The sequence below is a fragment of the Stegostoma tigrinum genome, chromosome 6, assembly GCF_030684315.1.
Source record: "Stegostoma tigrinum isolate sSteTig4 chromosome 6, sSteTig4.hap1, whole genome shotgun sequence".
NCBI classification, from domain to species: domain Eukaryota; kingdom Metazoa; phylum Chordata; class Chondrichthyes; order Orectolobiformes; family Stegostomatidae; genus Stegostoma; species Stegostoma tigrinum.
This window is the reverse complement of record NC_081359.1, coordinates 67493976-67515174: the sequence shown is the minus strand read 5'-3', so window position 1 is coordinate 67515174 and position 21199 is coordinate 67493976. Positions and strand designations below refer to the sequence as shown.

Genomic DNA, 21199 nt, shown 5'->3' with positions numbered 1-21199 from the left:
ATTGCTCTGTGCAAGACCTAGGCTAGGAGGGAGGCAGACAATTTCAGTTATTCCCAGTCTAACTTACTCGTTGAATGTTTACACACTGTTGGCTTCTATCAGCAATATACCCAGCTGGTTGACTGATTATTGCCAACTTATTTTTTGCTTTCAATTATCTCATCATCTGAAAATGGTTGATGAATGCCTTAGATGCTTCCACCTACAGACCTTCATGAAGAACGATGTGGAGAATGTAATATTCCACTGTGGTTCTAAAGTTCCTTGCTGGTGAGCATTGATGGGCATAACTTGATATGAATTAATACCTTGATACACAATCCTCCATACTGATATACAGCTGAATGAATAACCTTCAACATGCCCATGGAAGGTGTCAGAGCCAATAATGTTGGGAGCAGTAGTGATTCTGATAATGACTGGTGGTGCACCATTACTAGATTCAGCAAAAATCAGCTCTTCCTCTCAGAGACTGAAGACGTTTGAAATCACCTTCCATATCCATTTGAGCATTTTGAAGCATTGCTTTTCAGACTGCCCCTTTACATCTATCACGTGGGATGTACCTCCTGAATATTTGGTACTTTCTACTGTTCTCCTTCCTTTTGTTTGCCATTCTTTTATCCCCAATTTGGTGCTCATCTTATTTGCATACTACTATCTGGTGCTCATCTAATGCTTCTATAGTATTGCTGCCTTGAATGATGATAGTTTTTCTCATCCAAACTCCAACTGAAAGTGCCTGTAGGTGTCTACCCACTCGCATGTTCTCCATTTAAAAGGCTTCAAACTTCTGCAGTACTTCCATCACCAGAAGAACTTGCAGCACAATGTTTGCCAACGGGGAATTGATATAGCTTCTGTAATCACTGAACCTTTCTTCATATCAAGAATCAGGAGTTTAAGCATTGCTGTAATGTGTCGCTGATGGTCATCACTATTTCACTGACAAGATTCCTGAATTTTGGGGGAACGTGCGCTGGAAGTGTTAATCGTAAATCTCTGGTAAAGCCTCTTCAGACAGCCTTACGAGTAAATAATAACAAACGACCAGAGCTAGGGAGCAGATTGCTCACATGTCCTCAGAGGCACCTCTGTTAATTCAGGAAGTGGGCATGTTGAAGATGGACTGAGGTCAAATTTGAGAACCGTGAATTGTTTACCTTCCCACCTGGCCAACTCACCCATATTTGAGATGTGGAGGTTCCACCATAGAGTCAACATTTCATTATCAGAGAAATATAATGTCAAAATATGGACTAATAAAGAAAATATTTGGCAAATTTTAAATAAGTATTGGAAACATTTGGAAGCATTTGAAATATAATAAGATTTTTCAGTTGTTGTAACTCCGAAATGGCATGAGAAATCACAGTACCTCATAGGAGGCCTGGCTGCTATGTAATTTCAGAGAAACACTTTAATCTAAGGGCATTTTTCTGTAGCTATGTCTGATATGAAGTACATGTCACATTATATGGCATTTTCTGCTCTTTGCATGCTGTGTAAAAACAATTTTAAAACATGATCAAATATCAGACTAAGACCTATATTTTTCATTAACGCTAGTGAAAACAAGGGTGAATATAAAACTTGGGAAAAAAGAACTTTAGGAAAACAGAATCATGGGTACCTTCTAAAACAATTTCATAAAACATAGGATAATTTTCCCTGGAGTGCAGGAGGGTAAGGGGTGATCTTGTAGAGGTTTATAAAATCATGAGGGGTATAGATAAGGTGAATCACAAATGTCTTTTTGCTGGGGTGGGGATTTCAAAACTAGAGGGCTTATTTTTAAGATGAGAGGAGAAAGATTTTAAAAAGACACAGGGACAATTTTTTTTAGACAGAGTGGTTTGTACGTGGAAGGAACTTCCAGAGGAAGTGGTGGGTGCGGGTACAGTTACAACATTTAAAAGACATCTAAGTACATGAATAAGAAAGGTTTGAAGGGATATGGGCCAATTGTAAGCAGATGGGACGAGTTCAGTTTGGGATTATGGTCAGCCTGGGCTGTTTGGACCGACAGTCTGTTTCTGTGCTGTATGACTCTATGACTTTATGATTCTATAACATCAGTAATGAATAGTAGAGATGAGTGGTGAGACTGACACAGAGAGTCTACCGAAGGATACAGACAGGTTAAGGAGTGAGCAAAAACTTAGTATATGGAATGGAATGTGAGAAAAGTGAGGTTGTGCACTTTGGCAGGAATAGTGGAGAAGCTGAACGTTATTTAAACAGAGAAAGAATGCAGAAAGCTGCAACACAGAGGAATTTGCCGATCCTCATGCTTGAATCACAAAAATCTACTGTACAAGTTCACGGGTGTAATAGTGAAGGCAAATGGAACGTTGGCCTTTATTTCAAATGGAAGAGAACATAAAAAAGGAAAGCCTTACCAAACCAAAGAAGGCACTGGTCAAAGCACACCCAGAATACTGTGAACAGTTTTAGTCCCCTTATCTAAAATATATTGATGTAGGGAAGCAGTCCAGAAAGACTCACTTGACCCTGGGAATGAAGCGATCTTCTTATCAGGGAGTTTGAGTAGATTTGACGTGTATTAATGGAGGTTAGAAAATGAGAGATGGTCTTGTTGAAACATCTAAGATTCTTAAGGGATTGGACAGGATAGACACAAGGAGATTTTTTGTTGCACTTGACGGGCAGTTTAGGACCAGAGAGCATGATCTCAGAGTGAGCACTTACCCAACTAAGATAGAGATGTGGAGGAATTTCATCTGTCAGAGGATAGTGATTCTGTGGAACTTTTTTAATCACACAGAATTGCCAAGGCTGGATTATTAGGCATATTGAAGGCTGAGATAGACATGTTTTTAATCAACAAGGAAATCAAGGTGATGGGAAAAGACAGGAACGTGGAGTTGAAGATTATCAGAGCAAACATGAAGTTATTGAATACCAGAGCAGACCTAATGGGCCGAATCGTCTACTTCTGTTGCTGCAACGTATGATCTTATTATGTTCTTATGCCTTTTGGAAAAGTCATCATGTTATGTTTTATAATTGGTGTGTGTTACGTTGGGACTGTTTTTCTAAGAGGTGAGTCACGAGTGAATGTTCAGCTAGTGATCACAGGCTTGATTGAGCTTTTTGAGTACACAGCTTTTCAACAAAAAAACCTCCTGTTAAGGTGAACCAAACAGCCACTTTATATGTTCTTGGTTCTGACTCAAGCCTCGTCACTGTCCAGTACAGAACATATAGAATCAAAGAATCTTCCCATAACAAAATTCCGTCAATTACATTTAAGATCTTTAGCATTCAGAAATGAAAGGGAACAATGAACTGTTGGATTGGTGGTTCATTTTATAAATTGGTTGGCATATAAGGCAGTTGCTCAACTCAGGTTAGGTAAAATTTATCTAACTCATTCAGAACTCACTTTCAAGTTCTAGGTGAATGTTTTAACTCAATGTTTTTTTCATTATTGCAGTAGATAGGCTCAGGACCACTTTAAGTGAGTTTCTGATCCATCTGAAAGAGATTTTTACATGCAGTCTATTAGTGTAAAATGCTGAATGAGATGACCGCTCATGAATCTTTCTTCCTCTTTATCAATTGTCCCAGAGAAGAGATCTATTAGCGAAGTTATTCAGCATTTTATTTTAAAGTAATCCTATGATGAGGATCAGTAATTGGATCTTAGGAATTGTGAAGTAACAGCTACAGTTTAGTGATAAGAGAAATGTTCTCTGGTTGCTGGAATATGATGGGTGCTGTTACTCAGGAATCTGCAAAATCAGCTTCTTCATATAATTATAAATAATGAAAGAATATATATGTTTAGCTTCATATTTACAGTTGACATTAACTTAAGAGATATAATGAATTATGTAAATAGGAGTAGGAAAGTAAAAGGTTATGTAGAAAGACTCAGTGAGTAATGTTGCGAAGTTGGGTAGAGTATTTGTGGATTGGGAGGCAGGAAGTTAAAATTTGGTGTTTGTAAAATATTCAGGGGAAAAACCATTGTATCATCCCTTTAAAAGATGATGTGTTTTTTCTATGCTTAGAGATATAAAATGGATATCTGTAAGCAGCAGTTGAAAGTTTGCAAGTATGCAGGCAGCACCCAATTTAAAACATTTGTATCGAAAGGCTGCACAGTTAGCAGGCCAAGCAGCAGTTCCGTCTAGTTACCAAGACAACAAGATTTTGAATTTAACCAACCAAATTGAATCAGAAACTTAGATATTAAAACCAATTAAATTTAAATCTTATTGTTTTACCAACATAGGAGTAATCCTAATGTCAGAAATTTATATGTTATTAAGGGTATAAAAGAAGGGCAGTTGGACAAAAAACAGAGAGCTAACTGCTAGCTGAGAGAACTAACTGCCATCCACCGAAATAACAGCCCTCAGCTCGCAAGAGAGAATTGCTGGTTCTCACAGGCTTATCTAAGTTTCAGAGGAAGTGCCATCTACAAACAAAGGTACCAATGTCACGACTAGTTAGTATTCCTGACAGATGAATTGAAGGAGAAGGCGTTCCTGATTTGATGGAGAAGGCACAGAACATTCCAGAAGACATGCAACCTAGCTGTAATTTTGAGAGACTAAATTCTATGTTGTTTTTTAAATTTTACAAGTGGTACTTGTATTTATTGGAACAGCATATTGTTATAATCTTGCTTTATAGGGGAATGGAATATAGTTTAGTATATTTCTTCACTGTTAGAGATAGATTAAAATAAATTGTTACTTTTTTATTGTAACGTGAGTATTAGGGATTTGTTTTATTTAACCACCAGAAGTTGCTGAAGAGCACATTACACCATTTTTCACACACCTTTTACAGATTATATGGTGAGGTGCTCCTCTTTGGGTATTTTGGTTTTACTTCTCAGAGGGGAGTCAACCTCCGCTTTAAAAACTATTGTGGGAGGAGATCATTTGGAAAAGAGTGATATCAGTCCTTTGGAATTAAGAATGAGGAATCAGAATATTATTATAATGAACAGAGACCAGAAGCTGTGAAGGGGAAAAATGACTGACGTATCCATATATGCAAATTGCCAAACGTCTGAACAACTACAAAAAAATTGAAAATGCGAATGTAATATTTGTCTCAAAGAATTAAGTTCAAAAGTGAAGAGGTGATGCTTCAGCTACAAAGGCTATTGATCAGAATCAAGAATACTGTGTTCAGATTTGGGTGGTGATCTCCAGAACAGTCAATGATTTAACTTGGGAGTGCAGGATACACAAATTAATCTGAAATTATACCAACGCTTAAAGGATTATATTGTAAGGACAGACTCTGTAATGCTGTTCAGCCTTGAGTTCAGAATGTTGATGGGTGCTTAAAATTTTTCAAGTGGAAAAAGGATTTGTTAGGGTAGATATAGATGTCATTTTTTATGCCTGCAAATGCTGGGAACAAATTCAATCATGGCTTTCAAAAGGGAATTGAATAAGTGTCTCAATGAAGACAAAAAAGCAGGTTTCCTGAAATGATTAATATTAAGCTGAAAAATTTGGCAATGCATGGTTGATTATGTCTCGGTCGTCATGACTGTGAATAAAGGCAGACTATGGTACATGTAGAAGTATTATCTCCTGGGTTTTCGACAGTGTTGGAGCAAAACTCAGTACAAGTTGGAAGAACAGCATCTCATGTTCCAGTTTGGGAATCCTGCAGCCTTAGGGACTCAGTGTTGAGTTCAAAAACTTTTGGGCCTGATAACGTTCTCCAACCCTCACACACCAAGTCATCTCTCCACAGATACTGCCAAACCTACTAACTTTTCATAGCAACTTCTGTTTTTGTTGCTTGTCATCATTTGGGCCGCTAAGACAACCAATGTCAGCCACCAATGGCCCTAACTAGCAGCTACTGATTCTGCTAGGCTGACCTTTACTCATTCCTTTATCTCCCTTTCTGAGCTTCATCTCCACCACTGTTTATTCGTCCCTTCTACCATCGCCTGCCCCACCCTCTCATCTTTAATGTACATACCAATCTATTTCTGGCTACTATCGGTTCTGAAGAAGGGTCACTGGACCCAAAACATTAACTTCCGCTCCATAGAGTTTTCCCAGCAATTTCTGTTTTTGCTTCCGATTTCCGGCATCTGCCATTTTATTTTTGTTTTTGTGAGGTATTTACTGCAATAAGCAGTAAGAGGATTTTCAGGTCAAATGAAAAATGTACACGGTCTATTTAAAAAAACCAATATTGCAGTGTGTTGACAAACGTGGGTGATCCATTTATGACTGTGTACATGATCCAAACCGAACAGAAAGTTTATCATGTGGTTTAAAAGGACAATAATATGGTCCTATCAGTGCCTCAAAGGAATGGAGATAATTGGGTGGAAAAAGCTCATAATTTGAATAGCCCACTCAGATGCCCAAAATTGTTTCTGATCCTGATCCTTTGGGCTTTCGCAGGTTTTTGAATTCAGCAATCAAAGAATGGACAAGTGTATTCTGGCACTTGCACTGGAATGCTCCCTTATATATTTTTAGATCAATGTATGCTAAAGACACCAATAAAAGTTTAAAATGCAGAAAAATTTGGATCACCAGCATCGTGAGTATTCTGCTTTTCGATGCTGATTCCGCTGTTCATTTCATGCTACAGCATGTGGGAAAGTAATTCAAACAGGTACATCCTGAGATTAATCTGAGGCTAAATCTATGAGTAAAGGTGTTGTAGATTGGCAGCTACTTGTAAATCTATCTGTGATGATGGAATACATTGTCAAGATAGAATAATCTGTGAGAAATTAGTGTTTTTAATTATGATGCCTATTTTAAGATGAATCTGTATTTGAGGCACAATTCTCATATTCATATCAGAATGAATTTCTCAGTTGTACCTTACACGGTTTACTATGACTTATCCATGTGAAAAATTGGCAAATTGTAATTGTAAATTTTTGAAGTAGGCCATTAAATGGCTTACAAATTTCAGGATCAGAGTCCAAGAAATAGAGACTGAAATGTCTAGCTTTACTTTTCTAAAAGCAGTATAGCAATATGGATATAAGTTAGCTTCCAGACTTGAAATAATACCTTTTGGATGGAGAGTTCCTCAGAGAAGATTGAAGGTGGTATTCCTTCAGTTTATAGAAACTGCGCAAGACCATTTTTGTAAAAAGAATCAGCATCTTTATTCCTGAAAAATATCCCAATGTACTTCACAGGGTTGTAATCAAACCAAGACAAAGGAGATAGCTAGAAGGATAACCAAGAAGTAGATCAATGAGCGAGGTTTCAAAGAAGACCTTAAATGAAGAAAGTAAGATGAGAGGGATTTAGGGAGGAAATTTCAATGACCGAGTAAACAGGGTCTAAACCTAAAATGTCAGCCTTCCTGTTTCTCTGATGCTGCATGGCCTGCTGTGTTCATCCAGCTCTACATCTTATTATCAAGGTAAAGCTATTGGTGGGGCATAGGTAGAAGGTTTATTTGAGGCCAGAATTCATCAGGAATGGTAGGACTGGCAGAGTTAGAAATTGTTAATGTTTGACAAATTCCTTAAACAAATGTGGTAAGAAATCAAATATAAAATTGAGACTGCATCACTGATATTATGTAAACTGGTTAATTTTAATTTGACATTGTCAGGGCCTCCTGCATTCATCAATACCTTGTCATACATAATGACACAAATACATGACATTCTAAATGCCACATATTTATTCACGTTTGCTTAATAAAACACATTGTTTACTTGAGAAGTTATCAAAGCATCTCTTTTGAATGGTGTAAACCAGAGTGTAATGAGATAAAGAAAAATAATGGCAAATCTTCAATAATTCTGTGAACTAATTTGGAAACAATAATTTATTAATGATTATTGCAAAAGGAAACAAGCCAAAATCAAAAGGAAGAAAAGCATACAGTGTGCTTAATCCATACAGACAGCTCATTCTGTCAATGCAGTTGAATCAGCTAAAAAAAACACACCACAGCTATCAATATTTAAAATATCTGTTTCCAGTAAAGTATTTAAACTACTTTTTGGCCTTTATTAGTATCGATATTTACCTGTATTGCAAGTGCACGTGCTACTAATCCTCTGAGGTACTGCATTGGGTCTTCAGGTCCCTCCCATTTGTTCTGCCAGCTCAAAGGACACTATAGGCAGAAAATAAAAAAATTGAAAAAAATTATGTGATGAAGATGAATGATTTTTTCCATCTTGTGACAGTTTGTCGATTTCTCCATTGTGGTTTTCAAAAGCAAATTAAATACCAGACAAAATAAAAATGCTAATCTGCAATGATTAGATACTTGTGTTTTTTGGCCCAAAGTGGGAAATAGAAAATCACCAGTCCCTTTTAAACTGCAATGATTTTGTTATCTGTTCATTACAATAAAATATAAGGTTAGTAATAGTGTAAATAAACTGCTAATATTCTAACACCCATTACACACAGTTTCACAAACATCAATTTTATCCAAGAGATAGTAAGAACTGCAGATGCTGGAGTCAATAACACAGAGTGGAGCTGGAGGAACACTGCAAGACCCTTGGAAGGCAACCCCAGCCATTCACCTCAATCCAGTCCTCAATAGCTGGATCACCAGTTTGAGTTATCTTCCCCACAAATGCCCATCTTCCTAATCATTGTCAAGTAGAAAATCAGACCTTAAGCACAGAACCTCTGTAACATCTAGGGAATGCACATGGGGAGCCTATGTCTATTTGACATAAAGGTCAGTTTCAACTATTCCAGCATCTACTCTGTTTCAAACAGGTGTCTTTCAATGTTGCTGTCAGGTGCACATTGTAAAGTTGTGTTGGGACTCAGGATCTTTGAGCTTCCTCCACACACTAAAGGTTTATCAGCCTTTATGGAACCCCAGCACTGTTTGAGTAACAGGAAGCCAGGCTGTTCTTTCTTCCTGCCCATACCATCACTGTTCTTGAACAGTCATACTAGCTAGTCCAATACAAGCCAGGTAAAATGAATGCAAATACTGATGAAGAGTCACTGGACTGAAAAAGCTAACTCTGCTTTCTTCACACAGATGCTGCCAGACCTGCTGAGTTTCACTAGCAATTTCTGTGTTTGTTTCAGATCTCCAGCATTTGCAGTTCTTTGTTTTGTTTTATATCTTTCAACTTTATTGACCATGACTGGATGCCTAGACTGCAGGGTCCTGTTGACTATGCTGGAAATGTAACATTGAACTTGAAGACATTGTCATTGGATCATGACAAACATTAAGGGAAATTAAGGTGAAGCAGAGAAGCCACAGTGTTTACAAGCCTGTGGTTTACATCACGTTGAGGAAATCTTTCGTCTATCCGAACGTTTTCCACTGACATCCTTTTTTCCCGGGAGGGTCCATTTGACTGCTCCATTTGCCTTCCCTCACTATTACCACCTGCTGCTGGAGGTTCAATTACATTAGGTATACTGTTTTGACTGCAGGGGCTTTGCTAGTAACCAGCTTTTTTTTGTAACACTTCACCTTATCTTCACCAACTATTTGAGTATTAAACTGTCCCTTTGATACATTTCCCTTTCTTGCAACGTTTACTAAGATCTCTGGCTGATTTTTGCTGGCTGCAGGGATTTGTTCACCTTTCACCCATTAAGTTAGTATGAACTAGTCATCAACACAATTGTACAGAACTGATGTTTCAAAGATGTGAGAAGAAATCTAAAACTACCTTTATCCTTGTACTTCCATCACTGTTTATTTGTATTTGACACATGATGATTTGCAGAAACATACTTCTCCAAAGCACGAATATTTTTTGAAGACATTCAATAGTTACTATATTACAAGGACAGCTATAAGACTGAATAACTAATTCCTTTCAGAGGTTCTTAGATCAGAGGGTATTACAATTTATACTTAGATTTAATGTAGTCTGAAAAAACATTCCTCTTAATTTAAGTTCCTTGTACTGGAATGGATTTTACGTATTACTTCATAAATTGATGTAGAATGAAAATATTTTGGATGTGAGCTTGCTCGCTGAGCTGGAAGGTTAGTTTTCAGAAGTTTCGCCACCTTTTTTTATTTGAAAAAATATACTTTATTCATAAGATGTACTAAAAATAAAACATATTTATACACCTACCCAGTCATGCAAGCCGCTCTGGGTTACCCAGGGGGTACGTACACCAACTAAAGGGAAAAAAGGAAGAAAAAAACAAAGCAAAGAAAATACCCCGGCAGTCGTCACCCTGCACAGTCTCCGTTGGCCCCCTGACCAGTTGGGGAAGGCGCCAGCTGGGCCCAGTTACCAGATAGGGCCCTTTTTTCTATTCTGGACAAGGGGTTTCATACCGTGGTCTTTCCCCACTGCGCCTTGGCGGCAGCTGTCCCAAGCTTTAGCGCGTCCCTCAGCACATAGTCCTGGACCTTGGAGTGCGCCAGTCTGCAACACTCGGTCGGGGTCAGTTCTTTCAGCTGGCAGATCAGCAAGTTGCGGGCAGACCAAAGAGCATCTTTCACCGCAGTGATGGTCCTCCAGGCGCAGTAGATGTTGGACTCGGTGTGCGACCCGAGAAACAGCCCATAGAGCATGGAGTCCCGCGTCACGGAGCTGCTGGGAACAAACCTCGACAAATACCACTGCATCCCCCTCCAGACCTCCTGCTCATAGGCACACTCCAGAAGGAGGTGATTGACAGTCTCGTCCCCCCCGCAGCCGCCTCGAGGGCAGCGTGCGGTGGCGCAGAGATTCGGGGCATGCATAAAGGATCTCATTGGCAGAGCCCCTCTCACCGCCAGCCAAGCAATGTCCTTGTGCTTGTTTGAAAGTTCTGGCGATGAGGCATTCTGCCAAACGACTTTGGCAGTCTGCGTGGGGAACCACACGAGGGGATCCACCCTCTCCTTTTCCCGAAGGGTCTCGAGGATACTACGTGCTGACCACTGCCTGACGGCCATGTGGTCAAAGGTGTTTCCTTCCAAAAATTTCTCCACAAAGGACAGGTGGTACGGGACGGTCCAACTACTCGGAGTGTTCCGCAGCAACGAGGCCAGGCCGATCCTTCGCAACACCGGGGACAGGTAGAACCTCAGTAAGTAGTGACACTTGGTGTTTGCGTACTGAGGATCTACGCACAGCTTGATGCAGCCGCACACAAAAGTAGCCATCAGGGCAAGGGTGGTGTTCAGTACGCCCTTTCCCCCATTTTCCAGGTCTTTGTACATGGTGTTCCTGCAGACCCGGTCCATCCTCGACCCCCAAATGAAGTGGAAGATGGCCCGGGTGACTGCAGCGGCGCAGGTCCAGGGAATAGGCCAGGCCTGCGCCACATACAACAGTACTGAAAGCCCCTCGCACCTGACAACCAGGTTCTTACCCGCGATGGAGAGGGACCAGAGCGTCCACCCGCCCAGCTTCTGCTTCAGTTTGGTGATACGCTCCTCCCAAGTCTTAGTGCACGCCCCAGCTCCACTGAACCAAACACCCAGCACCTTCAGGTAGTCTGTCCTGACGGTGAACGGGATGAAGGAGCGGTTGTCCCAGTTCCCGAAGAACATGACCTTGCTCTTACCCCATTGACTTTGACACCCGAGGCCAGTTCAAACTGGCCGCAGATGTCCAACAGCCTAGTCACCGACCGTCGATCGGTGCAGAAGATGGCGACATCATCCATGTACAGGGAGGTCTTGACCCGAAGGCCTCCGCTGCCTGGGATAGTCACGTCCTTCAGGCTCACCTCCTTCCTGATGGATGCGGCGAAGGGCTCCACACAGCACACAAACAAGGCAGGAGAGAGCGGGCAGCCCTTCCTGACTCCAGATCTGACGGGAAAACTGTCCGATTCCCGCCCGTTGATCGAGACTGTGCTAACGATGTTGCTGTAGAGCAGCCGGATCCAATTGCAGATTCCCTCCCCGAACCCCAACTTGGAGAGGACGTCCCTCATGTAAGCATGAGAGACCCTGTCGAAGGCCTTCTCCTGGCCCAGGCTGACGAGGCAGGTGTCCACCCGCCTGTCCTGCACGTAGGCGATCGTATCCCTGATGAGCGCGAGGCTCTCAGCGATCTTCCTGCACGGCACAGCACAGGTTTGGTCAGGGTGAATCACTGACTCCAGGACAGACCTGACCTGGTTGGCTATGACCTTGGCCAGGATTTTGTAGTCCACGTTCAATAGTGAAATGGGACGCCAATTCTTAATTTCTTATCTCTCCCCATTCATCTTGTAAATGAGGGTGATGATGCCCTTCCTCATGGTCTTGCACATTTCCCCTGCCCGAAGCGCACTATCGTACACCTCCAGCAGGTCCTGGCCGACCAGGTCCCACAGAGCGGAATACAGCTTGACTGGTAAGCCATTGCTCCCGGGAGTCTTATTCCTCTCCAAGGACTTGAGGGCAATGGTCAGCTCGTCCAGGGATATCGGCCGGTCCAGCCACTCCCTCGTGCCATCGTCTAAGACCTCCGTGATAGACGACAGGAACGACTCGGAGGCCGTGCTGTCCGTGGGCTTCGTGTTGTACAGTCCGGCATAGGAGGATCTGCTGATCCTCAAAATGTCGGGCCGAGACGACGTCACCGAGCCGTCATCCTCCTTCAGCCGGCTAAGCACAGAGCTCTCTTTGTGCACCTTCTGAAAGAAGAAATGCGAGCACGTCTTGTCCTGCTCCACGGAGCGGACCCTGGACCGGAAGATATCCTGGAGGCCTCCGCGACGAAGAGTGAGGCTTGCTGGCCCCTCACCTCGCGGAGGTCCTCTGACATCGACCCCCATCACCTGCAGAAGGAGCAGGTTCTGCACCCTTTTCTGAAGTCGCGACAGCTTTCCCCGCCTCTCTCTCGCCTTCTGAACACCCTTGAGGACAAGGAACCTCTTGATGTTCTCCTTCACCGTCTCCCACCAGTCGCCCGGAGACTCAAAGAGGGGTTTCATGGTTCTCCAACCAGCGTACTCCCTCTTAAGCTCCTCGATGCTCTCTGGAGTCAACAGAGTCGTGTTGAGCTTCCACGTCCCCTTGCCGGCCGGCTGGTCGTCCTGTAAGTGACAGTCGGCCAGCAGGAGGCAGTGGTCAGAGAAGAACACCGGCTCAACATCAGTGGACCTGACCGAGAACACCTGTGACACAAACAGGAAGTCTATCCTTGAGCGAATAGACCCGTCTGGCCGCGACCAAGTGTACCTCCGCTGCGCTCCGTCTGCAGGGGTGCTGAAGACATCAAGCAGCTTGGCGTCCTTCACCATGCCCATGAGGAATCTGGACTTGACGTCCAGTTGACTCCCCCACCCGGTGTCCCCACGCCGGAAGGTCCATCTGCATCGATGATGCAGTTGAAGTCTCCGCCTAGGATGACCGGCCTGGACGTAGCCAGCAGGGGTGGAAGCCGCTGTAGGACGGCCAACCGCTCACTCCGTACCGCTGGGGCGTACACGTTGATCAGCCTCAGGGGAGCGTTCCTGTAGGTGACGTCTGCCACTAGGAGGCGCCCCCCCACCACCTCCTGAACTTGAGAGATGGTGAAGTTGCACCCCCCGCAGCAGAATAGCCAGGCCCGAGGAGCGACAGTCGTTACTCCCCCGATCAGATCGAAGGCCCACAGGTCCAGGTGCCGGACCAATTCCCGTATCTGCCGAGGTGCGGTATCCCGCACTCCTGCAGAAACAGGAGGTCCGCCTTGACGGTGGTTAGGTAGGCCAATGTGGACACACATCTTGCGGTGGACTTGACGCTGCGCACATTAATGCTCGCAACTCGTACCCCCATTGTGGGCAGTGACCGCAGTACCCTCCCCAAGTCCAAGGTCCAGCCCCTCCATCTGTCCCTTCATGCCCATTGCCTGGGCTAACTGCTGGACGCTCTCCGGGGTCCTGGAAACCGTCCGTGCTGCCTTCCGGGTGGCATCCCCCGTCGGGGGTACGGAGGCAGGAGAGTCCGGCTCTGGGTCAGGCTGGAGACGCGCTGTTTCCTCCTTCCCACCTGGAAGTTCCAGGGGGCCCTCCAGGGCCCCAGTGGCACGTGACTGGGTGTTGGAGGGAGCCTCAGGACGCCTCCCGTCACCTGGAAGCGGGGTGCTGCTTTTCTTCTCCCTTGAGATCTTTAGCTTCTGCTTTGGGCGGGCCCCCTCCGAATCTCCCTCGTCAGAGGAGCTCTTATAGCCCCGCTGCAGCTGCCTCTTCCCGCCTGATGGTTGCGGTTCCTGGGCCCGCCGACGCGCCTTCCTCCTCGCTTTCCGGACTGTCCTCCACTCCCCTGGATCGCCTGTCGCCGCCTCCATCGACTCCGGGTTGTCGGGGGGGGGAGCGGAGCCTGGAGGGACGCTTTGCTGGCCTCGGGCCCATCCTGCGGGGCTGGGCCCTTCTACACAGCCTGGCCCTCCTGCACATTAGAGGGGTCCCTGCTGGGCCCTGGTGCCTTCCTCTCCTCCGGGGGGGCTGGCCCCGCATTGCCCCTGCCAGCGACCTGGGCATAGGTGGTCCCCCACCGTGGGCATGCCCTATAGAGGTGGCCCGCTTCCCCGCAAAGGTTGCAGCTTCTCTCTCGTGGGCAATCCTTTGCAAGGTGTCCCTCCTCCCTGCAGTTCCTGCAGATGGTGGCTTTGCAGTCGGCCGCCACGTGACCTGACCTACCACAAGCCTGGCAGACTTTAGGTTGCCCTGCATAGGTCAGGAGCCCTTGCTCCCGCCGATCGTGAAGCTGGACGGTGGGTGTACGATGTTCCCGTCCGGCCCCATCCTCAGCATCACCTTGACCTGCCTCTTACTGGTCCAGATGCCAAAGAGGTCCATGATGTCAGTTAGGGCCCCTTCCACCTTCACGTACCTTCCAAGGAAGGTCAGGACATCAACTGCTGGCACATGCGGGTTGTACATGTGTACAGTCACCATACGGCTCCTCTGCATCGGCATCACGAACAGCGGGACAGCGGTCAATACAGAGAGGGGGCCCTCACCTCCTTTCTCCTTGAAAACCTCCAGGAAGCGCTCGCAAAGCTTTGCACTCCTGAAGGTTACATCGTAAAAACCTCCTCTGGGGAAATTCTGCAGGCAGTAAATGTCCGCAGCAGCGAATCCACAACAGTCCAACAGGACCCTCTTCACGAAGAAGGTGCGGTCCATAGGTGCACCTTCATCCACCTTCTTCACGGAAACACGGATGGTGTTCCGGTCCCCCTGTCCTGGGGCACGAGCACTTGCCGCAGCCATCGTTGCAGGTTGGCTGCTCCCCTGAACCAGCGTTAGGCCGAAGCCAGCATTAAGATCCACCGGTTGCAAGGGTGCACAGCCAACCCGACGTCTTCCTTCCACCTCCAACACAGTTACGCTCTCCTCCTCTCGGTCCACAAAAGAGTGGGTCTTTATTTTGTTCCGGATGTAAGCTGGTTCACTGAGCTGGAAGGTTTGTTCCCAGGCAATCAGTCACCATTCTAGGTAACGTCATCAGTGAGCTTCCGATGAAGGGCTGGTGTTATGTCCCGCTTTCTATTTATCTGGTTAGGTTTCCTTGGGTTGGTGACGTCATTTCCTGCGTTGGTGATGTCATTTCCTGTTCTTTTTCTCAGGGGATGATAGATTGGCTCCAAATCAATGTGTTTGTTGGTGGAGTTCCGGTTGGAATGCCATGCTTCTAGGAATTCTCGTGCATGTCTCTGTTTGGTTTGTCCTAGGATGGATGTGTTGTCCCAATCAAAGTGGTGTCCTTCCTCATCTGTATGTAAGGATACGAGTGATAGTGGGTCATGTCGTTTTGTGGCTAGTTGATGTTCATGTATTCTGGTGGCTAGCTTTCTGCCAGTTTGTCCAATGTAGTGTTTGTCACAGTTCTTGCAAGGTATTTTGTCGATGATGTTTGTTTTATTTGTTGTCTGTATAGGGTCTTTTAAGTTCATTAGCTGCTGTTTTAGTGTGTTGGTGGGTTTGTGGGCTACCCTGATGACAAGAGATCCGAGTAGTCTGGCAGTCATTTCGGAAATGTCTTTGATGTAGGGGGGAGTGGTTATGGTTTCTGAGCCCATTTTGTCTGTTTGTTTGGGTTTATTGCTGAGGAATCGGCAGACTGTGTTCATAGGGTACCCATTCTTTTTGAATACGCTGTATAGGTGATTTTCCTCTGCTCTGCGTAGTTCCTTTGTGCTGCAGTGTGTGGTGGCTCATTGGAATAATGTTCTAATGCAGCTTCGTTTGTGGGTGTTGGGATGGTTGCTCCTGTAGTTCAGTATTTGGTCCCAATGTGTTGTTTTCCTGTAGACGTTGGTTTGAAGTTCCCCATTGGCTGTTCGCTCTACTGTGACATCTAGGAATGGCAGTTTGTTATTGTTTTCTTCCTCTTTTGTGAATGTTATGCCAGTAAGGGTATTATTGATGGTCTTGAAGGTTTCCTCTAATTTGTTTTGTTTAGTGAAGACAAAGGTGTCATCCACATAGCGGATCCAAAGTTTGGGTTGGATGATTGGCAGAGCTGTTTGTTCGAGTCTCTGCATTAATTCTTCTGCTGAGAACCCTGATATCGGAGATCCCATGGGTGTACCGTTGGTTTGTCTGTAGGTTTTGTTATTGAAAGTGAAGTGGGTGGTGAGGCATAGGTCCACTAGCTTGATGGTGTTGTCCTTGCTGATGAGGTTGGTGGTGTCTGGTGTATCTAACCAGATAAATAGAAAGCGGGACATAACACCAGCGCTTCGTCGGAGGCTCACTGATGATGTTACCTAGAATGGTGACGAAACGTCTGAAAACTAACCTTCCAGCTCAGCGAGCAAACTCACATCCAGAACCTCAACCTGAGCTACAAATCTTCTCAAAACTCGCTAGCATGAAAATATTTGTTTTTGTACTTAGTGCATATGATGAAAATAGCTTAAGGTAATTAAATGTTTCAGTCGAGGTCAGTGCATAACTTTGAATTTTGCAAAAGGAAGCCACATTATTCGGTTAGTTCCATTCAAATTAAAAACCAGTCCAAATGCATTTCAAACAATGGTATTTTAAGTTATTTATTAGTTGAATGGCAATAACTTTTGACGAAAATTGTTCTTGACATAAAGTCCAGCCATTAATTACAGATAATGAAACGCAACTATTACGGATTCAGTTACGAATGACAATTTCTGTAGACATTTGCTGACACTTAGGTAAACTAATTAATCACTGGCTGCATCTAGCAAAAAGAACTCAAGTTGAATGCTGTTTGTAGAATAGAATCTAGATATAACTGACATTATGGTCTAGTGTTTGTTTCATATATATATTCTTTTTCTCAATTAAAAAGATTAAATTTGTCCCATCCATTACTAAAATTTTCACTGCCAGCCTAAATCAATTGCAGGATTTTAACTGCCCCTAGTATTTACGATTGCACAGATGTTAATGACACCTACATACTGTAAAAATACTGATTTTTTTTTTCCAATTCAAGGCAAAGTAGTAAACATTGTTCTTTCTTGTGGCACTCCAGTTCATATAACTCTGGATTTCTGTTGAGCTAAATACTAACAAACGTGCTTTCAGCTCATTGGGGCCCAAGTATAAATGCAAATACTTGTTCCAAGCTTGAGGAAGGATGGATAGGGAGAAGAAGAATGTGAAATTGTGTGTATGAAACATAGGAATATAGGAACATGTATGGGATAATTCAGCTATTGCATTGCCTGATTAAAACGTAAAAGCCTTTTATACTATTGGTAATCAGAAATCCACCAATTTCTCCAAAAGTGGACTGCGCTTCCACAGCCCTTGGTATCGAGAATTCCAAAGATTCAAAACCATCTGGGTATAAAAAGAACCTCTTGGTTCTAAATTACATTCTTCATATTTTTATATTGTACCTTCTGGTTCTAGACTCCCAAAAAGGGGAAAAATCTTCCCTATACCTAGTCTGTCTATCTCGTTAATTGTTTTGTAAATGAGATGCATTGCTCAGTCTTTGAAACTCTGTAGAATTCAGGCTCAGTTTGCTCAATTTCTCGTCACAGGACAGTCCCACCATCCTCAGAAGAAATCTGGTGAATCTTTGTTGCAGTCCCTCAACGCTAATAATACCTTTCTTGATGTAAGGAGACTAAATTTGTGTACAATATTCCAGGTGCAGTCTAACCAAGTTTCTATTGATATTAGCTAATCAACTTATTCGGAGGTATTATTACACACTTCTGGAATTGGTTAGATTTAAACCCAAATCACTTGGCTCAGGAGTCAGGACACTGCCACTGTGCCACAGAATCCCTAACCAAGCTTCTAACGAATTTCAAAATCAATCTATTCAGAGATGTTAACACATCTCTGGAGCAGGTCAGACTTGAACCAGAGCCTCCTGGACTAGAGGTAGGGAAACTATCAGTCTGTCACAAGAGCCACCAAAGCTTCTCTACAATTCAAGCAAGACTTCACTACACCTGTACTCAAACTCTCTTGCAATAAAGGCTAATATTCCATGTCCCTTTCTAATAGCTTGTTTTATTTGCATGCTGGCCTTCAGAAATTTTTTGACAAGGGCACTCGGATCTCTTTGTACGTCTACATTTTCCAAACTACCATTTAAGAGATACTCTGCATATCTCTTACCAGTCACATAACGTCACATTTTTCCACACAGAATTCCATCTGGCATGTTCTTGCCCACTCACTAATCCTGTCCAAATCCTCTTGAAGCTTCTTTATATCTTCCTCACAACATGCATTCCAGTTTAGCTTTCTATCACCTGTGAATTTGGGAATATTACGTTTGATCCCCACATCCGAATCCTTGCCATATATTTTGATCAGCTGGGGCCCAAGTACAGATCCTTGTACAACCCCACCAGTCAATGTCCGCCTCTACAAAAATGACACATAATTCCTACTCGCTGCTTTTTGCCTATGGGCCAATCCTTTCTTTATGCCAGTGTATTAACACGTAGCACACATGGTTTAATTTTGCTAAGCAACCTCCTGTGGGAGACCTTATCGAATCCTTCCGAAAATCCAAATCTACTATGTTTATCAAGTCCTCTTTAGTAATTATGTTTGCAGCATCCTGGAATAACTTCACCAAATTTCTCAAACATAATTTTACAGTCACAAATCCATGCCGAGTGCACCCAGATAGATCATCATTATCCAAGAATTCATTTATCACACTGCGTATAATAGAGTCCAATGTTTTCCACACAACTAATGTAAGGTTAATAAGTTTGTATTTCCCTGTTTTTTCCTCTTGCTCCCTTTTAAAATAGTAAGGTGACATTCACTATCTTCCAATCTGTAGGAAACATTCGAGAATTTTAAGGACTTTGGAAAACGTTCATTAAACCTTCGACTATTGCTAGAGCTACCTCTTTCAAGGCTCTGGGATATAACTTCCAGGCCCATTAATTTCCCCTGTGCAAATCTCTCACGAATTCTAATTTCCTTCAACTCCTCATTCTCAATTTTCAGTTGGATCTTTAATCCTGAGACATTTCTTGCATCTTCCTCAGTGAAAACAATAGCCAAGGGTTCTATTTTTATATGCCTGTAGAAGCTTACACAGTTTGTTTTTAAGCTTTTTGCTGAATTGTAATCATATTCTATTCGTCCTTATCAGTATTTTAGTCCTGCTTTGCTGTATTCTAAAACTTACAGCTATTTCTGGAAACTTTATAAGCCTTATATTTTAATCTGATACAATCTTTAATTTACTTTGTCAGCCAACATTGACTGACCTTTATAAGGTCTTACACTTTTAAGGAATGTATATTTGCTGGAATCCACATAATAGTTCTTTAAAGGCTGTCCATTGCATATGTACAGTCATATCTTTCAATGTATCTTCCCAATCCATCTGAGCCAACTTAATACCCTTGCTTCAGATTGAACTAGCACACTTTTACAAACATAATGTAAAATGTATCACATTGTGGTCACTTATCCCTCATTGTTACTTTATCACAAGATTAGTAAGTAGCCCCTTTTCTTTACATCTAAGATAGCCTTTTGTCTCGTCAGCTGCGCAAATACTGCTCTAGAAAACCATCCCTAACACACTCCAGAAACTCGACATTCACAGTTTTTGTGCTCAGTTGATTTACTATTTGGTAGCCTATAAATAACTCCATCTGAGGTCTGCTGCCCCCTGCTGTTTCTTGGTTCCCTAAAGTAAAGTTAATGCATCAGATTTTTCCAGTTCAACTTAATTAAATTGTTTCCTTTTTATTCTTTGTGGGTTTTGGGTTTCCAAGCTATGCAATGAGTGTGATCTATTGGCTTCAGGATGTGGTCTGATGTTTATGTTTGGCAGGCTCAATATGGAAATAAAACCTGAAGCAGTCAGAGGTTTTTAGGGTAAATTCACAAAGAGAAAGGGCAGCACCAATATTTGATGGCACTTTTCTTGAATTACAGCCAGGTGTGTCAAGGGCAGGAGCAAAAGGCTTTTCACCATTCAATGGGAAAAAAGAAATTTGCTGCTACCAGGCAAGTGTGATCGAAGGTGGCTTGAGAAACTCTGCAAGGCATGGAAGATAATTGCCCAAATCCTCAACAGGCACCTTCTCCCAATCTTGGAGAAAATCCTTCCTGAAAGCCAGTGAAGCATCCGACTGAACTGTGCAACCATGGGCATACTTTTCATTGCTCAGCAACTCCAAGAGAAATGCCAGGAAAAACACCAAGCCTTCGCCAAGCCAATCAAGGCTTTTGACTCAGTCAATTGGGAAATGCAATAGAAGACCATGTCAAAGACTGGCTGTCCAGTGAAATTCATCAACGTCCTCCATTTCCTCCTCAACAAGATATTGGCAATGGTCCTCACTGACAGTAATGTGAAAAAAAACATTCTTCATCTTGTCGAGAACAAGCTTCCCAACGCAGACATTTTCTGCAGGATGAAAGGAAACCCTTTCAACCTCAACTGCTTTAATTCTAAGAAGAAAATGGTGCCAAAATCACTGTGGAACTTAAGAAAGTGAGTGTCAATGTCATGTCTGCTTTCTCAGAATAGAATTTTCAAGCCTCACTTAATGCCTTCGTGGAAGCATACTGAACAACTGGTCTCAGCCTCAACCTCAAGAAGAGTCAAATCCTTTATTAACCCATCCCTGGTCAAGATCCAGTCCATCTTTCCTTTAAGATCAGCTGAGTAGTCCTCCCAAACATGGAATATTTCCTTGATCTGGGAAGCTACCTTCCATGTAAGGCTGACATCGAAGGAGAGATTCAATATCACAATCAATCGGTGCCTTTGGACACCTGAGGATGGCAGTCTTTGACAATGGCGACATCCATGTTGATAGCAAGATCCTTGCATGAAAAAC

The 21199-nt window shown here is 43.3% G+C and overlaps 1 protein-coding gene across 2 annotated transcripts in view; it reads right to left on the bottom strand.

The window, feature by feature from the left end:
* The window catches only part of dync2h1 (dynein cytoplasmic 2 heavy chain 1), a 541347-nt gene that overhangs the window by 36675 nt on the left and 483473 nt on the right, over positions 1 to 21199 (bottom strand). For both annotated transcript variants that reach the window (XM_059646623.1, XM_059646624.1), the window contains one exon: positions 8029 to 8118. In XM_059646623.1, coding sequence (XP_059502606.1) covers positions 8029 to 8118 — 90 coding nt within the window. The remainder of the gene's footprint in view (positions 1 to 8028; positions 8119 to 21199) is intronic.